The sequence below is a fragment of the Protopterus annectens genome, chromosome 8.part0 (genome assembly GCF_019279795.1).
Source record: "Protopterus annectens isolate FY-2018-M chromosome 8.part0, PAN1.0, whole genome shotgun sequence".
In the NCBI taxonomy this organism is placed as follows: Eukaryota; Metazoa; Chordata; order Ceratodontiformes; family Protopteridae; genus Protopterus; species Protopterus annectens.
Window position 1 is genome coordinate 860485782 of NC_056741.1, and position 22526 is coordinate 860508307.

At 39.5% G+C, this 22526-nt stretch overlaps 1 protein-coding gene across 1 annotated transcript in view; it reads left to right on the top strand.

The window, feature by feature from the left end:
* LOC122809115 (caveolin-2-like) overlaps positions 1–22526 on the top strand; it is an 81629-nt gene that overhangs the window by 55004 nt on the left and 4099 nt on the right. Inside the window, exon 2 of the mRNA XM_044080364.1 lies at positions 13531–13718. Coding sequence (XP_043936299.1) covers positions 13531–13718 — 188 coding nt within the window. The remainder of the gene's footprint in view (positions 1–13530; positions 13719–22526) is intronic.

Genomic DNA, 22526 nt, shown 5'->3' on the forward strand with positions numbered 1-22526 from the left:
CTTAGCTAGTGTGAAAACATACACTACAAAAAAGGAAAAGATACAGCTTTGTGAGTTAACTTTTGATCACCAACACTTGTGACAGAATGTTACCAGATCATAGGTATGGCACAGAAACACTTTCTGCAGATGCAGATATAAGAAAAATAATTCCTAACAAGTGAAACATGAGGGCTGTGTTCAGTGGAGAGATGCAGAAGTGAATAAAAAATGATTTTGCTGGGCTAAAGGAGGAAAAACAGCAACATGCGCAATTTGACTCATTAAGGTACAGTAAAGAATACCACAGTTTTTGAGTCACTTGCAAAATTTGTGGAAGGATAAGAAAGTTAAAGACAGAAAAATGACTGGACTAGGGAGGGTGTAAGAAAGCTAAGCAAATTGTTTGGGTTTTGCATGCTCTGCCTGTATCCACGTGTATTTCTTCAAAGCACTCATTTCCTGCCTTCTGCCAAAACATACTGCTTAGTGGCTACTCAAAATTATACCTACAAGTAATCATTACTGTTGTGCTTATGGCCTGGGTTATGGCTGGAAATGATCCGCAAGCATTAGTCCACTTATCTGGTTTAGCAAATAAATAAAAATAAACTTTCAAAAGTAGGTGTAAGTGGAATACCAAGTGAACAATGTTGATTCTCCGGAGAGGTGTAAGATCACGACTGTTATTGTAGTTGTAGTTTTTGAATTGTTAGCATTCTAGTTCAGCCCTTTTATTTGTTTTTTTTTTTTTTTTTTTGGAAACACATAGACTGTAACAAGCTATGAGAATTAATTTGGCAACTGATTCTATTTCAGGTTACTGTTCAGAAAGTGATTGGAACCCCATGGAGGAAAAAAAGGGGCAATATGGAAGGAGCATGTATGATGCACTTTAGAAAATGTTCCCACTATTTTTGGTCCTCAGTCTCCCCACAACCAACAAGCTCAGTCTCATGGACTCATTTGCCCAGCACTTCCTGACATCCAAGGATACTGGGCATGGGATTCAAGAACTGTGGAGTGTGAGGAGTCAGACGATTTTTACCAGGTTTCAGGTTTCAAATGAGCTTACCTCAGAGTAGCATAGCCTACCTGGTATTGTCTGCAATACCTCTCAAAGATACTGGAGTCAGCCAATTTTAGTTACTATTCTATATACAGCCTACGTTTAACATATATAACAAAATATTAAGTTAATAAAGATATTATTTTGTTTATTGATATACAATATTGCCATATATTCCTTCTACCTTATGTGAAATAATCTTAAGTACAGCAAATCACAGAAGGCCGGCAGTGCTAAGTGAGGGTTAGTTCAAGTGCCACACCAAAACGGTCCAAATTGACTCCAGCAACTGATAAGGCCAACCCTCCTATTAATCCTTTCTTGAACAGCATTTTCTTAAATTATTCATGGCTTATCTTTATCCTGTTTTAGGGCAGGGTTAAGTAAATTTCTTGACAGATTCTGTCACCTCCACTGAGAGATATGAATGAATGCCTCTTGCTATCCATAACACAGTAGTATCATTTGTAAACAAGACAGTGAGATCCTGGATTATCTAATTATAAAATCTGGTTACATATCATATTACTGAAATGAACTCCACTGAAGTGCTAGTTGGTGATGACAATAGTACAGTTGCTGAAGCAGTGCTCCAAATACAAGGCTAAAAACAATAAATATGTGGTATACTGCAATAACTAGGTGAGCTGATAAATACAAATAAAAGTTTTATGTTCACACTCCCCATATTGGAAGGTTATATACTTCCATGCCCCCTTCTAACTAATATAATCAACTCTAAGGTCACCACAATTTAAGTTAAAAAATAAATGTCAAAGTTGTGGCAGCCCTGAAGATGGCAGAAATTGTATTTCAATGTGACTTATTTTCAATATATTTTTAAGATAATTTTCTGTTCAAATAAAAATGCCCAATCCACCAGAATATGATTATTTCAAGCCTGACCATGTGATAAATGGTGGATCTATACATTAAATTCAATAGCTGGAAACAACATATTGTTGAGTTGTGTTACAAAATGTTTCTGCTGCTCACGTTGGAGTTTATCAAAGAAAATACAAAAAATGCACTTATATATATGTATATATATATGGGTCTACTTCAAAACATCTAAAACCCATAACATCCAGTTTCATAACATTGAGACCAGAACATCGAAAACCCATAACATCAAATTTCATAACATTGAAAATATCCGTCAGAGTACCCCCCGTGTGAGGGGCTCCGCCCCCACACCCTCCGTAAATGAAATATACCAACTCCAAAATCTCACTACAGTGGGAAAAAGTTAATTTCTTAACCCCACTGAATCAAACCCTCCTGCAGAAACATTGCAAAAAGTGTGTTTGGTGTCATTATATGTGGAGGGGATGTTATTTTCTTGTGATTTGTAGTGTTAGATGTTATGAAATTCGATGTTGTGGGTTTTAAATGTTTTGGGTTTTAGATGTTCTGGTCTCAATATTATGAAATTAGATGAATGGGTTTTAGAAGTTTTGAAGGGGACACACACAGATATATATATATATATATATATATATATATATATATAAATAGTATATATATATATATATATATATATATATATATGGATCCCTATCAGTAGATCGAACTTTCAAAACTTCGAAAATCCTACTGTTGAACATTTTGAATGGAGATCACCACATAGCGTGGAACAGGTAATTTACTGTTCTCCTCACTGTAGTGTGATCTCATATTTGGTATATTTAATTAGGAGGGGGTGTGAAGGCTTCAGAAAATGTAGAAAAAAAATTTGTTTTTATTTATTTTTTTTAATTTTAATTTCAAACTTTCAAAACTTCAGTCACATGGTCTCGACTGCATGATTTTCAAAGTTTTGAAAGTTCGATCTATTGCTAGGGATATGTGAGTATATATATATATATATATATATATATATATATATATATATATATATATATATATATATATATATATATATATATCTAGGTTCATAGGTTGGTACTAGGCTATCGGCCCTAGCACCTATACAAGTCTAGCCATAACAATTCCCTAGCTATTTCTTCCCACACTATTTACTTCCCTGGACCCCTGTCTAGCAGGGTGACTGACGTGATCTCCAGGGTCAATTTCCTTTCTCCCATCCAGTCGTCAAGGTTCCTTTTGAAGAGGGCCAAAGAAGTGCTCTGCTTGACATGTATGGGCAGTCTATTCCAGAGTCTAGGGAGTCTCTGGGTCAGGAACCTATCCCTCCAGCATGTTTTGTTTATTCTGATGACAAGGTTTAAAACCCGAGAGAGTGTGGCTTTGAGGGATTGGGATTTCTTTAAGTGTAGCATGTCCAACAGCTCTGGATTTTACATGGCCTTGTATGTTAAGCAGAGATCGCCTCTGAGTAGACGATATGCGTCAGAGTATAGCTGGAGTTTTTTAAGGTGGTCAGCATAGGGCATCTGCTTTAGGCCTGTGATTCTTTTAGTGAGTTATTTCTGCGGCCTTTCCAGTTGTTGCAGATGACATGAGAGGTACATACCAAATGGGGTATTGTATTCTATAATGGGTGTAATGAGGGATGAGTACAGTGGGACAATGACCTCATTTCTTCTGGATGAAAAGCCGTTAGTGATGAGGTGTGCCACATAGAAGGATTTCCTGACTGTTGTGGCAATGTGGTTATCGAAGGTGAGACCACTGTCCACCTGTGTCCCTAAGTCTCTTATCAAACTTTCGGTGTTTAGTGTACTGCCACCTATGTGGTAATTCACAGGTATATGTTTATTCCCAAAGGGGATAACTATACATTTCTTGGCATTGAGCTTGAGCTCATGGCTCAGGCACCAAGCATCTGTTTCTGTAAGGCCCTTTTGTAGAGTATCCACATCATTTGGGGATTCAATAATGGCTCCTAGTTTGCAGTCATCTGTGAACTTTGATAGCCAGAGTCCCTTAGTGTTGGCCTGTACTTCGGAGAAGTAGATGCCAAACAAGAGCGGTCCCAGGACTGAACCTTGAGGTACTCCACTTGTCACTTGTCTGGAGCTGGATTTGGAGTCAGCTACTTTTACAGTGTGAGTTCTGTCAGTAAGCCAGTTGGCAACCCATCCAGTAACGTAGGGATCAATGCCCAGCTTAGTAAGTTTATCTTTGATTCCAGAGTGGAGGATGGTGTCAATGGCCTTGGCAAGGGCCAGATAGGCTGTGTGGATTGCCCTACCCCTGTCCACAGCTGTGGAAACTCATTCAAAGAAGTCAGTCAGGTTCAGGAGACAAGATCGGCCCTTCATGAAACCAAACTGCATGGGGTCTAGTGTTTGAAGGTTGCCAATGTCTTTGTTTATATGTTCCATGATAATATGTTCCATGACCTTGCAGATCAGGCTCATCAGACTGATGGGGCGGTAGTTTCCAGGATCCAAAGTGGATCCCCCCCTTGCGGAGTGGGATAATTGTAGCTATGCACCACTCAGTTGGCACAAAAGGTCAACAAACCAAATGTTGTTGACACATTATCACACATTTGCCTAAAAAGAACCTCTGCACATGCATGTTTCAAAAATAACAAAACAAATAGCATAATTTTTTGCAGGGAGGGCAAGCACTTTGCACCCACCATACCCCTTGCTAATAATATACACTAGCTCCGAGATTGTACAATCCTGGGGAAAGGGAGTATTCCTGTACCCAGGGATTGTTGATTTCAGACACACCCATCAATCATCTGAATATACTGACCAAATGCAGTCGATAATATGATGTTGACAAACCTGCATTTAGACCATTTATAAATGTTAGCCTTCCAGTAAGTTATTCTATGCGTTGTCCATTTATGATATGCTGCCTTCTGAAAAATTGCAGTTTATACAAGATTTAACCAGAGACTTGAGGGGGAAAGGATTAAGTTGTACATTATTGCTGCTAGAGAAAAAAAAGTTGCAATACACCACAATATCTGATGCACAGCTGCTATGAGATGCTGTCATCTTCAGGTACGGTTGGCTTTGAAGCACTTGGAGGAAGTAGAAAGTTACTTTCTGGTATCCCCAAAGCATATATAACATATGTTAAGTTTACAAATGACAAACCTTTAAATTCTGAATTAGTAGAAATTATGTTAAACTTCTGCATCAGAACACCAGTACACTAACTCTGTAATTAATTCAGCAATATATTTTATATGACCCACAGCCACGTTTTAAAGGGCAACTACATTCAAAAACTGAAAAAAAAGGGTTTTCATCATATCTTGGTCTTTGTGGTACTGTATCACTCACAGTGTTTATTTCTGTTTCTAATTTATCATCATCTGATGGATTGCCTTGTTAACATGATTTTTTTTAAAAGCCAAGATTACTTCCTCCCATAATGCATTCAGCATCTCCTTAAGACTAACACACTAGTACACTGTTTTTTTTTTCTCCACTCACTTAAAATTCCAGGGTCATGTGACCTTTGCTTTAAGACAGGGCTAAACATTCCCTTTTTATTGATGTTCAGCTACCTCAGAGTTATAACATAAAACCATGTGCATGTATGCTAAACATTTGAAATGTTGGTACACATCACAGCAAGTCCCACAATGCAGAGAGTGAAGGACCATAAAAAATGGACTTACATATGGTAAGTCTAAGGTGGATATTTCTTGGAATTTTTCTTTTTGTGCACAGAATGGTGATCTCAGAGTCAGTATATTATGTTCAGGGGTGTGGGGGACTTGCCACCCTGTAAAAAAGACGTTTAAAGGAGAAGAGTGGTGTTCAAGATTTACTCTTCTCCTTCATTTTTGATATTTGTTGGCATGTCAGCACTCGACATTTTGAATGCCAGCATTTAAATAGGAGGCCATGCAGCACCATGCTGTAGAATGCTAGAGGACTTGTTTCCTTTTAAAAATAATCTGATAACATCACTAATAAACTATGAAACATTTATGCTACTGGGCAGATGTAATCAGTCTTTTCTGATTCAGTGATGTGATTTAGCTAAGTCTAAACAAAACCACATGGAAGGGTACTAACTAACTCTATTTGTTTGATAACAGACTTGAGTCTGTATCTGCTTTACATTGCTTCCAAGAGTTAAACTTGACTTCAAACTGCTACTGCTGCTACTGATATCAAAATGGCATGAAGCCAGGAAATCAAAAGAAGTACAGTAGAGGTCTTATCAGCTTAAAAAGGCAAGGAGTAATTCAAGATGGCTGCAGCTTCTTATCATCAATTGCTGAAACAGGTGGAGGCACTTAAGATGGAACATTCAGACCTAGAAGACAATTCCAATCATCTAACATGAAGGCTATTTCTTGACCAGAAGGCCTGAGAAGAAGCCTTCTGCACCAGGTGTGATCAACAGATGTGCCCAAGATCAAGATGACAGTGCAGAACCCCCTCCCGCCCTCCACCACTTATGACATAAAACATAGATGCCGCTTCAACTCAGACTACCTTGTCCAGAATTTATCCTGCAAAAGTTAATGTATGTTAATACCTTCTTGCCACTGCAAGTAATCTATTTGCGAAATGTGGCTAGCACACTACCTAACCATTCCCCTGATCATACTTTAACCTTTGCTGCATACTTTAATTAATCTTCACTTACTGCTAGCTACCCGACTCACTCTAGTGGTTTCCATCTCTCCTGATCTTTTTTCAAATATTCTTAATCGAAGTTTGACTCTTTTTGCCATCACTTTTATCTTATATTAAAGTACAAAACTTCAGTTGTTGCCTGTTCTTACAACTTTTGTGATTGCTTTTTCATTTCTTTTCACATTCCGGTGTTTTGGTCTATCCCACTGCATCCACCCTCGTTACACTTGGGCTGACTCCACTCCACTCCCCTACCCTACCCCTAGTCCTCATCCACCCCCTCTTTCATTACATTTATACTCTCCTAGCCACTCCGCTCCACCCTCAGCCAATTATGCTCCTCCACTTCCTGTTCTACACTTCCTTCCTGAAAACTAGCTTCACATCATCCACCATGGCTCCCTCCATTCCACACATAGTATTGCTAAGCCAATCTTCACTACTCCTAATTGTAATACAACCCACATCAATCAACCCCAAGTCATTACCCTCCAAATCCAACTCAATAAGTACCTGTATAAGCACCCCAAATAATACCTACTCAGAAATCAGCCCAAGCCTATTTAACATAAACCCTCTCTACTGCTCTAAAACACATACCCTCCCAACTTACCATAGTTTATAGTGCACAAGCAATAGCTGTTACCATATACTTCATTATGTTAGCTCCACATTATCTCATCTTTCACACCAGGTTTTTCATATCCCTCTCAAACCTAGTCCAGTCCGCAGACATTCATCCCAACCCAGGCCCCTCTACCACAAATTTCCCTAGCAAAACAAACCATCCAAAAGGCTCTAAATCACTACACATAACCACGCAAAACCTTTAAAGCATCTGTAATAAGACATCTGAACTACATGCTTGGTTACTTCAAAATAAAACAGACATTCTAGCTGCTAAAGAAACTTGATTAAAACCTAAAATTATGGACTCAGAATTTCTTCCCCCAAATTATAGCATAATAAGGGCTGAGAGATACAATAAGAAAGATGGTGGTGGAGCCATCACATAGCCTAATACTTCTAACATAATCCCATTCACTTACCACATCCCATAATTCCACAATGCTGAAATCTTGATCTCCTTCCTAGAAATCAGCAACTCCAAAAAACTCTATATTATTGTCCTATACATTCCTCCATGTAATAGACCAATTCCTAGGCGACGCCCTGTTCTACTTTAATAATACCTTTCTGAAAATATTAGATAACCAAAACAACAAGTACTAATCATGCCCCGTGTCTAACCAAATCCACTAAAGAAATTATGATAACCAGGAACAAAGCATGAAAGCTATGGCTCAAACATAAAACAACTCCAATTTATTAAAGTACAACAAACACCTTCATAATCAAACAAAAAAAAACTTACATTCAAAGACAAAAAAGACTACTACTAGAACCTGCAAAATAATAACAGAAATAACCTTAAATTTTTTTGGTCATCCATCAATAATCTCCTAAACCCTGGCACAAAATCCCTGCCCATACCCCAACAAAATTCCAGGCCAAATCGCAAACATCTTCAACTGCTACTTTATAGACACTATTGCCAATATTACTACCACTTTTTCTCTACCTCTCGCAAAAAATAATTTCCCAACCAACACTTACCTCCTTCAGCATACTCAGCCTCAGCCCCGTCCCAATACCAAAAATACATTAAGCCATCCCACTCCATGCATCCATTCCCCACCACATGACCACAATAACCAACAAGAACCTATTTCCCAGGTAGAATTCAAACTCTGTACTGTCCCTACTACAACTATCAAAAAACTCCTCATGAAATTAAAGCCCAGCTCTAATATTGTTGATGGAATACCCACAAAGGACCTCAAAATCACCAATGACACAGTGGCCTATCCTATTAACAGTCTTATAAATGGATCCATCCAAGAATCCTATACGCCTAGCCTCTGGAAAAAAACAATCATCTTACCCCTTCATAAAGGAGACTGCTCAACAGAAATTTACAACTTCCATAACACTGCCATTCTTTCCCCATCTCCAAATTACTAGAAAAATGTGTTCAGAAGCAAATCCTATATTTCCTCCTTAAAAATAAAATACTTTCCCAAACACAGCATGAGTTCAGATCAGGACATAGCACATCTACCTCTCTAATATCCTTTCTAGACATAGTTAATAAAGCTCATGACTCAGGAACATTGTCTCAGCTTTATTCTTGGACCAGTCTAAAGCCTTTGATACCATCTCTCACACTAGCCTCCTCTCCCAAATCGCCAGCATAGGACTATCAACCCCTCTCTTAACTAGTTCAAAAGCTACCTTTCCAACAGGGAACATGCTGTTCAAATGGCAGAACTGCATATTCCCTTACATTCCTAACCCTACTGGCATCCCCCATGGCTCAATATTAGGACCCCTTCTGTTCAAGATTTTCATCTCCATCAACCAATCCAGCAGGGGTCCCTAGTTCAGTATGCAGATGACTCCACCACAGTCTGCACTGCTGACAACCCAGCTCTATTACAGCAAATCACTCAAATGGCATTTACCACTGTAGAGACTTGGCACCACAACAATCACCTTAACACATCCCATTTCAAAATATTCTGTCTTAGCTCCACTACAATTGAATTAGTGACCCACACAAAACTGTTAGGGATAATAATCAATGACAACCTCAAATGTGATCTCCATGTTCATAATAACATCAATAAGACCCACAAAATCTAGGACTACCCATTAGACATAACCTGTTCCTCTCACTCCCCACAAAACAAGTACTTGCCTCATCTTACCTACTTCCTTCCCTAGTTTATGGTGCTCTGCTATTAATCACCCTCCAGTCCTCCCTGAAAACTAAACTAGAAACCATGCTATAACAAGATAGCTAAATTTGCAACAAATAGTTGCCACTCTACCCACAACTAATTTGCCGTAAATAGACTACATTGACTCGAATTCCCTCACTACATAACCTGTCTTCAACTAAGTACCACACACAAATTAATTAATAAACCTCGACTGCCCTGCCCTACAGTCCTTAAAATCCATTATAATCCTAATAGGCCCCCAAGATCTGAAAACCTACACCTTCTACAAATTCATAAACCTAAAATACCTGCTGGTCAGCTATTATACTCTTGGGTCATTGCTAAAACAAGCAATAGTTTACCGACATACATTCATACACATCAGTAGTCTGCCACCTTCAAAACTGCCCTGTATGCATATCTCCTCTCCAAATAGACTTGCCACTGTTCAGTACCTCCTCCAGCTGTTACCTAATTCCAAGAGTCTTCCTATCCATTCTTCTTTTCTCCTTCACACATATTTCTCTACAAACTTGTACACACTCCTTCTCAAACAGACTAATTTATCACTAAACTCGCCTCTCTCTCTCTCCTTACCTAATACAACTAATAAGCTCTATCCCAGCCTCTATATTATATTTCCTTATCTACTCTATAACCCCAGTACTGCCACTCATCTATTAACCTATTGACCTCTCTTATATTCTATATTTTGTACACCCTTTTATAGGTTCATAGAATGATACTAGGCTATTGGCCTGAAGACCCTTATAAGCCTAGCCAAGAATTTCACCCATGTTCCCTCAAAGTCAGCACCTATTTCCCCTGTCCAGCAGGGGCACAGGTAGGATCCCAGGGGTGTATTTTGTGTGTCCAATTCAGTCATCTGGGTTCCTCTTAAAGATGGATAGAGATGTACTCTGCTTGATATGGAGAGGGAGTCAATTCCACAGATGGGGGAGTCTTTGGGGCAAAAATCTATCCCACCAACAAGTTCTATTAATGTCAGAGACCAGGTTAAGGCCTTGTGTGCAGAAGTTTGTCTTATAGATATGCAGCAACTCCATCAAGGCTGGGTCTGAAATGGCCTTGTATGCCAGACACAGGTAACTTCTGAGCAGTCTGTATGAGACTGAGTAGAGGGACATGGCTTTTAGCCTATCTGTATAGGATAGGTGTTTGAGACCTTGGATTTTCCTGGTCAGGAACCTCTGTGGTCTCTCCAACCGCTGCATGTGCTTAGCAAGATACATTCCAAAGGGGGCATTGTACTCGATAATGGGTCTGATAAGGGAGGAGTACAGGGATGTTATGACCTCCTTGTTCCTGGATGAAATACCCTTATTTATGAGGTGGGCCATGTAGAAAACCTTCCGTACAATGGAGGCAACATGGTGGTCAAAAGTCAGGTTGCTATCAACCTGGGTGCCCAAGTCCCTCATGACTGATTGCATGCTTAGTACATTGTTATTAATGTGATAATTAGTGGGGATGACATTTTCCCCAAAGGGAATAATAATGCATTTCTTGGCATTCAGTTTGAGGCCATGCTTCTGGCACCAGTCATTTGTTTGGGTAAGGCCCTCTTGGAGGATGTTCACATCACTAGGGGAATTTAAGACAGTGCTCAGCTTGCAGTCATCTGCAAACTTGGTCAGGCACAGACCTCTGGTTTTGGCTTGACCTCAGAAAAGTATATCCCAAACAGTAGAGGCCCCAAGACCGATCCTTGGGGTAGACTACTCATTACAAGTCTACTACTAGAGGTGGCTGCCCCTACTTTGACAGAGTGGGTTCTATCAGTGAGCCAGTTAGCTACCCATCTGGTAACATACAGGTTGATGCCTAGCTGGGATAGTTTATCTATTATACCCGAGTGGGGAATACTGTCATAGTCTTTGGCAAGGTCAAGGTAGGCGGCGTGCACCGTCTTCCCCTCGTCCATGGCTCTGGTGACTGTTTTGAAGAAGTCAACCAAGTTTAACAGGCATGATCTCCCTTTCATAGAACCAAACTGTGTGGGGTCAAGCATTTGGAAGTTGCCAATATCCTTGTTTATAAGATCCATGGTAATGAGTTCCATAGCCTTGCAGATCAGGCTAGTTAGGCTGATGGGCCTTTCTGCTAACTTACCTTACCTGTACCCAACTACACCTGCTAATGTATATATACTCAATACTCATGCCTTGTAGTACTATATTTGTTACATGCATTTTCTCTATATTTGTTATGTGAATGCACTGGCATATACTTCTAAGTGTGCCTTGAATAGTATTGTAATCGTACTGGCTTAAACTATTATCTGTGCCTTATATAGTATTTGTCTGTACTACCTGTGTTTTTATAATGCATTTTGTGGTGTTTTTGCACAATGCACTTTGTTTTATTAACTGTTCTGAATACTATGTACATTCATACTAATTGCCTTTGTGGAGCTTTTTCCCCAGGCCTTCAAAGAAAATGTGCTCTTCTTAGTCTTTTCCAGTAAACAAATGCTAATAAATAAATAAACTACTGTCCATTTATTTTCAAAGGGTCTCAACTTCCTATTACAGAAAGTTCTCCCATAAAGGATACCAATAATTCAATGTTTGTGGAAAGCAAAGATACAAAATGAATAATCTATTTTATCCATGATGTGTGTCACATGGTACACTGCCACACATTACACCAATGAAATAAACACTGTTTTATTAGCCAGATCTGTTTTTCACACATTGTCATGTTGGTGTAATCAAAAGTAGTACCATGTACCCTTGCACAAGAACAGCCCTACAACAGTAGTTTCATGATTAGGTAGGTAGGTACCATGGTATGTCATCCAGGATCATTGTGTACAATGAGCCTATAGCAAGTTGAGATCTAAAGGAATTAAAGTTATATGTACACTAACTTGAGTTTATATGCAGTGATTGTGTTTGTCATCCAGCTACGTATTAGTCTGTACCACAATTTCAGCCCATCTATTTTTCCTTGAAATGTTTTTGATTACAGCAAAGCTGTGCCTGTTTTTAACCTGTGGGCGAGGACTTAACATTATGCATTTAGTAGAAAAGACCTACTTCTGCACTGTTTATCACCAAAAGCAAATATATGTAAACAGGTAAATAATTATTTTTTAAAAAAAATTTGAAAATTGTTAAAAACAAACTGCTTCAAATTAGCATTAACTTTTACTCTAATTATGTGAATGTCTCTGCCCTAAAAGTAAAATGGTGAAATGTCAAGAATAAGCATGCTAGAGAAAAGAGCATGCTGCTCAGAGTGCACTGGAGAAGGTAAGTGCCATTTGCGAAATGGTTGAAAGCCTTTGTTCGATTCTGCAGCTTACAACATTTTGCCACTCTGCTAGCATTGCAATTGCATTTGTTCTGCAGCTCCATGAAATATATATTTTAATTGTAGATGAGCAGATCTTAGCCTAAATGGTTACAACACAGCAGATAACTGTGATCTTAAATACATAGCTCAAATCACACAACAGACTAGTCAAATGACTGTCTGATTGGCTAACATCACCATCAAAACAACAGATCAACAACTAACTCCTCAAAAGGCATACTAACCCAGCTGGACTTCTTCCCTGCAAATAGTACAACTTCAGGGGATGTTTACACTAGATGGCGGTGGGGCACAATCCCCTACACTACCCACAACATACTTAGAACCTGAAAAAAAAAACATTTGGAGAGTTTGGGAAGGAGCTAAATTGGCATGTGCATATTCAGCAATTTGGACCTCAATGGTTTGTCAAAAGTACTATTAACATGAATACGATACTTCTGTAATACAAAATAGCCATGCTTTTACATTCTATAAGAGTTATGTTACTTTTTATATTGGCTGAAATAGGCATTTACTTTAAGCACCTGACATACATGAAAACTGTTTTTATATTGCTATTCACAAACAGTTGGGAGAACATTTTTAGGACTTTTCAAGTACGATTTTGTCTTCTGGTCTCTCAGGAAAATGTTTTGCAAGTTTTGATATTTGCTGACACAGACAAAAATAGCTTTGACCTTTAAAATGTGTTTTGTAACAGTTATGATAGGGATGGAGTATGCATGAAAAGTTTCATTTGGTGTAATTGTCCCTAATGCAATATCACCAGGTGTGCTTTTAGATAACTTATGCACTCATTCACCTCCCTCCCTCTCTTTTCTAGCTGGACTTCGCTGATGTTCTGGCTGAGCCATCCTCTTTTCATAGCCTTGACAAGGTCTGGACATGGAGTGACATTTTGTTTGAAGCCACCAAGCTCTGGTGCTATCGTATCACCTCAGTCTTTTGTGCCATTCCTGTTTCGATTGTAACAGGTATCCTTTTTGCCTTGGTGACCTGCTTGCATATCTGGTAAGTATCTTCATGCATCCCACATTCATTCTTGACTGTACACCAGCACTGGTAAAAATAAAATCGATATGTATGTGAACACCAGAACCTGACTAACAAGAAATACAGACAAAGATGATTCTTAGTTTGAATGGTATCATTATCACAACATACTCATGTCTGGAGCATAAACTAAGTTGACCTATTAAGTATTAGTTGGATTTCTAACTGTGGCACCAGGCTTGGGGACAGATTTGAGATAGAAGACAGTTGAGTTTGGCTATGGAATGTGCCCATATGTGAGCCATCCTATGAAAAGCTTGATATTATCTATGACATCAGAGCTAGGAGCATAAAAGAGGCACACTGACCACACTTATTTTACTGTATTTGCCATTTTTTTTTTCTTTTTAATCAAAATAAAAAAATCTCCAGCCTGCCTATGTGATGCCTACCCTGTGATAACAACTGTCTAACACTGGCACTTTAGCCTGAGTAATATGCTCTAATGATCGTTGGCTGTAATGCTCAGTGACCCACCATTGAGACAAGGACCCATGTGGTGAATGGAGTGCCATCCATGAGGGAAGAAAAGGAGGCCAAATGCAGCTCAGACAAGAAAAAAAATAATAAAAAATAAGCATATAAAGGGATTCACTTAGGCACCAAAATAGTCCTTGAAAGAAGGCACAATACAGCCTAGTCTACTTCAAGAGGAACTGGCTTAGAAACCCTATTAGTCAGTATGAGACTGGTCACAGTACATGTGCTTGACTCTCAGTCCTCACAGTCTCTCGCAAAAAGGCTGAGATAGTTTTGAGGTATAGTGACCTCAAAGTGAGCAAACCATATGTGGTACACATGATATTCCCCCTGCAAGAAAACACAGTGAGTGTAAGTGTGTGTGTGTGTGTGTGTGTGTGTGTGTGTGTGTGTGTGTGTGTGTGTGTGTGTGTGTGTGTGTTTCATATTGTGATACATTTGCCTAATACCTGTACAGCTATGTAAATGTGTTTCATGGGTTTATATACTCATGCTGTCAGTTTTATACAATTTATGCCGAGTGACTGGAATTCAAAGAATGCAACGTTGAAGAATCAATGGATACAGAGAAATCCTAGTTTCAGGTATCAGGCCCCAGAAAAAAGCCTGTGGTATTATTGAATTAAAATGCTATAAGATGGTGTTAAGAAACATGGAAGAATGCGAAGAGGCTAGGAAAGGAGTGAGTAAGTAACATAAGGTTGCATTATTACAGGGAAAGGGTGGTAGTTCCCAGAAATAAATTTGAAATTGAGAGTTTGAGGATATAGCAAAAGGCAACTCTCTCAGCAAGAAAGTAATAAATCCAAACAGCATATGAATGGTTTTGCAATACACACTAAAACATGGCCAGGTGTGTGAGACCAGTAATCCATTCCTTTAAATCATTTATATTTCTGCGTTAAATTTTAATAGAATTTGTAGAATACAAGACCATGGAGTACATTATGATGTCACACATAAGTCAGGTTCTTCTGATGGTTATGTGACTGGGCACATCCTGAGGTCACATAGGTGTCATAGGTACAGATGGTTGCCTTAGAGAATGGAGCAGATCATTACAGTGCTGAGTATGGGCTCTGATGGTTAAAATGGGGGGGGGAGGGGGTGAGAACACTGATGATGTTAAGAATCAGGTGGATCCCATCAAATCTGTAAGGCAACATGTCCAGAATTCTTTTTGGCTGCTCTTGTACTCCCTGAAAACAAAGCTGCATTCCACAAATCTATTACCTAATCCTGTCTCAGTCTTTCCCGATACAGTATTGCACTTAGCTTGATCTCACTTATCCAGATAGTTGCATTCTAATGAGGATTCACAGCAATTTTATGAATAAAATGATTAAGTGAAATAAATGCATGAGGTATTGCAGTTGTATTTCAAATCCTGAAGAAAGACACCATGCTCTTAGTTGCACATTACTGGTCAAAATATAAAAACTGAGACATGCAGAGGGAAATTGCACAGAAAATCAATATATTGAAAAAAGAACAGCTTAAGTATTGTAAAAGGAAAAAAACTTCAAAGACCAATGCACGTTAGGTTCAAGCAAGGCACCCTTTATTACTTGCAGCAAGGAGACAAAGCATGTAGGTACAGGATTTGTCTAGCTCTTTGGTGATCAGTATGTTATTCTTATACAGTTCTCTTCATGTCACACAGAAAATGGTACTATTCTATTGCTGACATAGTTAGACACAGCTTTCTGTATGTTCTACAAAAAATGTTACTAGACTTATTGCTGACTAGGTTAGATTATTTGCTAGCTTGCAAGACATTTTGAGAAAAACAACCTGGCCTTGGGCTTATTTTAGCCCACCTTAAATTTTCAATTCTTCAATTGTGTTACATTTTGTCTAGATTCAAGGTACATTTCTAGCTTTGGTACAAGTAATGCTGACTATGGTTTAAACTTTCAAGCATCTATTGTTTTCTTTATCAAAGCTTCTAGCAGCTGCATACTTTCTCATGGCATAAGCAGAAATGAATATCTCTTTGTTAAGTTTCATGACATTAGCAGAAATGAAATGTCTCTTGTTATTTTCATGACATTATCAGAAATGAAATTTCTTGTTAAGTTTCTAATAGCTGTGCAGATTCATGCAGTGTGAACAGAATAAATGTATTAACCCTTTTAAACCTCGAATACCCTTGCATATTACTATTATATATTTTTATAACATTTCCCCCCTTTTAATACTTTTATTCTACTTTCAAGATAAGCATAAACAGTTTTTTCCTCCCCTAACCTCTTCCTACTCAGGATTTGCAGTTAAGAGAGTCATTCAGTTTAAGCTCATGAAAGCATTTTCAGTTTTTTAGCAATTCTTCAAGTTCAGCACCTTGGTATAAGGTTTCTGAAACTGAAATGTCTATAAAGTTTTTAATCAGTCTTTTTATGCAGGGGATGCAGCAGCACACACATTCCACCAGTAAGATTATTCCTACACAGATGGCAATCAGAATGTTTATCAGGATACTGCCCCACCCCCCAAACAATTTCTGGAAAAAGTCAGTCAATGGATTTGGTCCTGGTTTGGTCATGGCTGACACCTGCTGAATTACCTCAAGATGGTTGTTTATCTCGTGTTTGTGGTCAGGAATATACGAACAGCACTCCTCCTGGATTAAAGTGCACGTACCTCCTCTTGCCACTAGGGTGAAGTCAAGAGCTATGCGATTTTGAAGCACCACTGTTCTCATGGCAGTCAGTTCATCAGTCACCAGTTCTAGGGCAGAAAAGGTTGCATTGCTCATTATTTCGAGAAGCTTAGACAATTTTCTCAGTTCCCAGGTTGATTTCGTTGCTCCATATGCTGGCAGTATACCTGCCCACAATATAACAGAATCACTCAAGTCCATGTGTGACAGTCCATTTTTCCCTAAGCCCACAGCATGATGGTTTTTCCACCAAGCATTGATTTGCCCGCTGGATTGACAGGCTTCTTGATTTCTCAAACATTCCAAATTTTCCCTTGAGGTAAAACTGCTGTGTGTCATATGGCCGGAACCAGGTACCCCAAAAAACAACTGCCGGACCAATTCTCAGGTAACTATTTATATGCTTTTCTACTGCATACAAAGTAACAATCTTCTACTTTAGTAGTAACTTTACTATGCCCTGGCTCTGCATGAAACATTTTTTGTCGATTATAGACAGTTGTCTATAGAGGTCAGCATTATGTTTTACTTCACCAATTGTCCTATGCATAAGTTCAACAAATGAATCATAGCTCGTGCTGCAATAGGATCCGATGTTATCAGGTTTAGTGTAGCATCTATAGGGAACAGTCACATTGCAATTGCTCCAACCCACCTGAACTGTATCATTCTTGTAAAAACACACAGTCCCCTTCTGTCGAACAGACAAGTACAATGCTACTTTATCTTGTGATGTGACATCTGATGTATCATAAATTAAGTTTTCCCAGGTCTTGTTGGTTCCTAGGGGAACTGAAGTTAACAGTAACCCCCATATGCTGTTGGTAAAGCTGTGCAAATCCAGCAATTCGAAACATTGAAGGTCTCAGCATACACATATTTGATTGCCTGGTAAGTGTTAAAGTTCGGGTGCCACTCTGCGTGCCACTCTGCACGCTTGTTCAGTTCAATTTGTGTGGCTGAGAAAAGGAATGGCCACAACAAAAAGATTATTGTCACTAGTACAGTCAACAAGGTGATTATGCAATACTTTTGAGGAAATGGTTGTTCTGCATTTCTGTTTTCTCCGACTCTTCCAAGTAGGTGTATTTGGATCTTACTGGATTCCGTCATCTTTATTTCGGACACGTGCTCTTACTCTCTGCCCTAATAGGACCTTCAGCACCAATGGTTTCTTCACTGGGGTTGAGATGGATCAGGGTTGAGACGGATCAGTCCTATTGATCTGACCCCCCCCCCCCCTTTGTAGCCAGACTTTGTGCTGAGGGCCCCGATGGAGAGGTAAGATTTTTGTCCAACTCAAAGTTCTTAACCAGCTTGCAGTGCGTCAGGTGTATCCACGAAGCTCATTCTGCTATCTTGACTGCAGTGGGTGTCGAAAGAAGCACCTGGTAGGGACTTTCCCACCTTGGCGATGCCTAATTCTTCTGCTTAATGTTTTTGATCCACACCCAGTCTCCTGGCATCACTGCCACTTCTGATGTCTCGGTTTGTTTTCTATCTGAAACAGAATTTGACTGCAACAGATGTTTAGAACTCAACAACTTTTTCATATATTCAGCTAGTGTGAAATCAGCTTCCTGGTCTGATGACATGAGAAGTTTCCACTGGGGTGTATAATAAGCCCTTCTAAATAATTTTTCAAAAGGAGTCAATCCTTTTGCTGTAGGGACAGTTCTCATGCTCAACAGTGCCAGGGGTAAACAGTATAACCATTTTTTTCCTGTCTCAGCTATTAATTTTCTCAATTTGTTTTTTAGTATACCATTATGCCTTTCAACTAGCCCTGCAGATTGTGGATGGTATGCACAATGATTTTTTAAAGAAATACCAAAATGCTTACTCAACTGCTGTATGGTTTGATTTACAAAGTGTGTACCATTGTCACTGTAGATTCTTTCCGGAATACCAAACCTAGGAATGATTTCCTTGACAAGTACTTTTGCCACCGTAGCTGCATCTGGATTTGTGGTTGGAAAGGCTTCCACCCATATGGAAAACATATCTACAATGACAAGACAATACTTCTTATTTTCACATTTGTTCAATTCTATGAAATCCATACAAATAGTGTGAAACAGATATGGTGGTGTAGGGAAACTCCCTTGCTTGGGCTTTATCACCCCCTGTGCATGATGTCTGTTACAAATCTGACACATCAAACAAAATGTTTTAGAGTAGTTTGTAAATCCGTACATTGCGAACACCTGGTTCACTAGCTGTACCATCCCCCCTGTTGAGACATGGCACTGCCCATGGCTCAACAAAGCTGCATAGCGAAACAAATTAGAGGGTAGTATCGGTTTTCCCTCTCTGGAGATGTACAGCCCCTTTTCAAGGATTGCTCCTCATTTTATCCATCGCTGTTTTTCAGCTTGCATAGTGAGTGTCTGCATTGTTTTTAGCATATCTAAATCTAAAGTTTCAGAAGGTTGCAATTCCTCATTTAAAAGAAATACTTCTTTGGCTGTTTGTTTTGCAGATGTATCAGCTCTCGCATTACCTTTTGAAATCCTATCTTGTTGCTTGGTGTGAGCTGTGCATTTACAAATGGCTACTTTCTGAGGCAACTGAATAGATTCTAAAAGATCTAAAATAAACTGTGCATGATTTATAGGTTTGCCAGTAGATGTTATCATTCCCCGGTTTTTCCACTGTTGCACAAAAACATGTACAGTAGAAAAAGCGTACTGGCTATCAGTAAAAATGTTTACACATTTACCCTTTGCTAAGGTACATGCCCATGTCAGAGCAATCAGTTCTGCTGCCTGTGGAGATAAGTTGTGTGGTAAAGGCTTTGCTTCTATAATCCCAGTATCAGAGACTACTGCATATCCTACTAGGTTCTGTCCTGCAGGACCCCTTTTGTACGAGCCATCCACGTAGTATGCCACCTCGGCATCATCCAAGGGAACATCCATGAGATCTTTTCTAGGTAGTGTCTTTTTCTCAATTACCTGCAGGCAGCAGTGCGGTGTGCCATCTGCAGGGGTCAGGAACAGAGTAGAAGGGTTTAAAGTCGTGCATCATTCAATTTCATATGAGGTTGACTCAACAATATAGTCATACAAGAAAGATGCCTAGCAGGGGAAAGATATGCCACCTTTTCTTGTAGTAAAATAATCGTGACTGCATGAGGTACTCTCAAAGTGAGAGGGTGGAACAAGACTACTGAGGCTGAAGCCTGTATTGCCATTGCGGCTGCAACTACTGCTTGTACACAGTGGGGTAAGGACCGTGCCACTGGGTCTAGTTGTGATGAATAGTAAGCAATGGGGTGTTGCTTATCCCCATGCTGTTGTGTTAACACTGATGTCATGTAACCCTGCTTACAATCTACAGTTTGGAAAAAAAAATGTTTATGGTAGTTTGGCAATCCCAGAACTAATGAGGACGCTATTAACTGCTTTAGTTTACAGAAGGCAGATTCTGCCTCTGGTGTCCATTGTAACAAATCCTGCACTGCCATAGGCTTCTTATATATAAGGTCAGTCAGAGGTGCAGATTCCAAGGTATAGTTTGGAATCCAGCTCCGGCAAAAATTAGTTGTACCCAAGAAGGCCATCATTTCCTTCTTGGTAGTGGGTTTTGGTGCTTGCAAAATTGCTATTTTTCTGTCCTCACCTAACGTTCTACCTTCTTTGGATATTACATATCCTAGATATTTGACTTGTTTTTTCCAAAGCTGCAGTTTATTTTTATTTACCTTATGTCCCTCAGCGGCTAAAAATTGTACAAGTGCTATGGTGTCTTCTCTACAATCCTGCTGGGTGGGGGCCGCCAGCAAGATGTCATCAACATAAAATAAGATCTGTCTGCCTCTTGGTGGGGTGAATCCCACCGAGTTGCTTGCCATTTCTTGTGAGAATATCGTTGGACTTTCACAATATCCCTGTGGTAGTCGCGTATATGTATACCTTTTCCCCTGAAATGTGAATGCAAACCAATACTGGCTATCAGGGTGTATCGGTATCGAAAAGAATGCATTGCTGATGTCTACCACAGAAAAATACTTTTGTTGAGGTTTCAAATCATTCAACAGGGTGTGTGGGTCTGGCACCATGGTTGCCCTTGGTATTACCGCATCATTTATGGCTTGTAAATCCTGGACCATACGCCATTCTCCATTGGTCTTTTTAACTGGAAATAAGGGTGTGTTACATGGTGAATCGGGAGATTCTACTAGTATCCCTCCTTTAAGTAAGGCTGCTATAATAGGCTTTATCCCTGCCTCTGCATCTTTTCTTAAGGGATACTGTCTTTTTTGTGGTCTGAATGCTGACTTTGGCATAATAGTAACTGGTCCCGCTGTACGAATGAGTCCTACATCTGATTTCCCTGTTGACCAGAGAGTCTCTGGTATATTTCGTAAGGCATTTTCTTCCTCCTTTAACAGGAGTGTAAATCAGCTGTCCTCACTAGACTGCAAGTGCACAGCTGGGTTGGTCTGAGTTATCTAATTCAACTTTTGTATTTGTATTCCCTGTTCTGACAGTTCTAGTTCCGTCTGTTTCTCCCATCTCGTGACTTTTTCTCCTAGGTCTGCCCATTCTATATTTCTGTTTTTGGTTAAGCTAATGTGGTAATCGATTAGATTTATAAAGTGCAAAGAAATCCTGGGGCACTGAACAGCTGGCTACACTGTTCCCTTCTGTGTCCCAGTACAGGTTAAGCAATATCAATCTGTTTGCATGATTCTTAAATAATTCTTGCTCATATTCCTTATCAGGTCCTGGTGTAATACAGGGTACAGTGCAACAGGTGTTGCTTATCAATGTCAAGGGAGGGGAACTTGCTGATGGCTACATTCATTAACTCTTTGCTCACAGTCCCTGGACCAGTCGTAACCAAGTCCTGGCTGTACCAATAAAACATTTCACCCTCCGATTGCACTACAAAAGTGTTAGTTTGTCGCTGTGCTTCCATACCCTGCATGGCTGGGACTACTGCTATACCAAATAGCTGCATGAAGTCTCTGCCCAAGAGGTTTACTGGGCATTTTGCAGATACTACAATTTTGCTTCTCTGTGTCAATCCTGAAACTGGATCAGTTATTACAATGTTACGGGAGAGAGGCTCCCGATACAGCTGTCCATTAGCTGCTTTGACCAGTATGTAATCAGGTGACTCAGTGTTTTCTGGCAGTTTGGAGGGAAGTATCAGGGTTCGTGATGCCCCTGAGTCACACAAGAATTTGACTTCCATCCCTTCTACCAAGTGTGTAACTTCTGGTTTCGTGTCTGCTAAATAGAGCTCCAGGCTCAATAGAGCTAGGTCTAATATTTCATTTTCTTCATCGTCACTAGCTTCCTGCACTTCCTCTACTCCCTCTATCACATTCTCATTTGTCCTTTCTTTGCTAGCCCCTTCTAGTGATTCCCGACTACCATATAGTCAGTCCTCACCCTCCTTGTCTTCCGTTGTTGCCTTCTTGTTTTTCTTGCAATCCCTTGCCAAATGTCCCTTTTTACTGCATTTAAAACATTCTCCCCTTTTCTTTCGCCCTTCAAAGTCCTCTGATCACTGATCAGATTGTTTGTTTCCCTGCACATTTTTCTTGCCCTTTTTCTCAGACTGTACTACATAAACTTCTGCTCCATCTTCTACAGAAAATACTTGAGCTT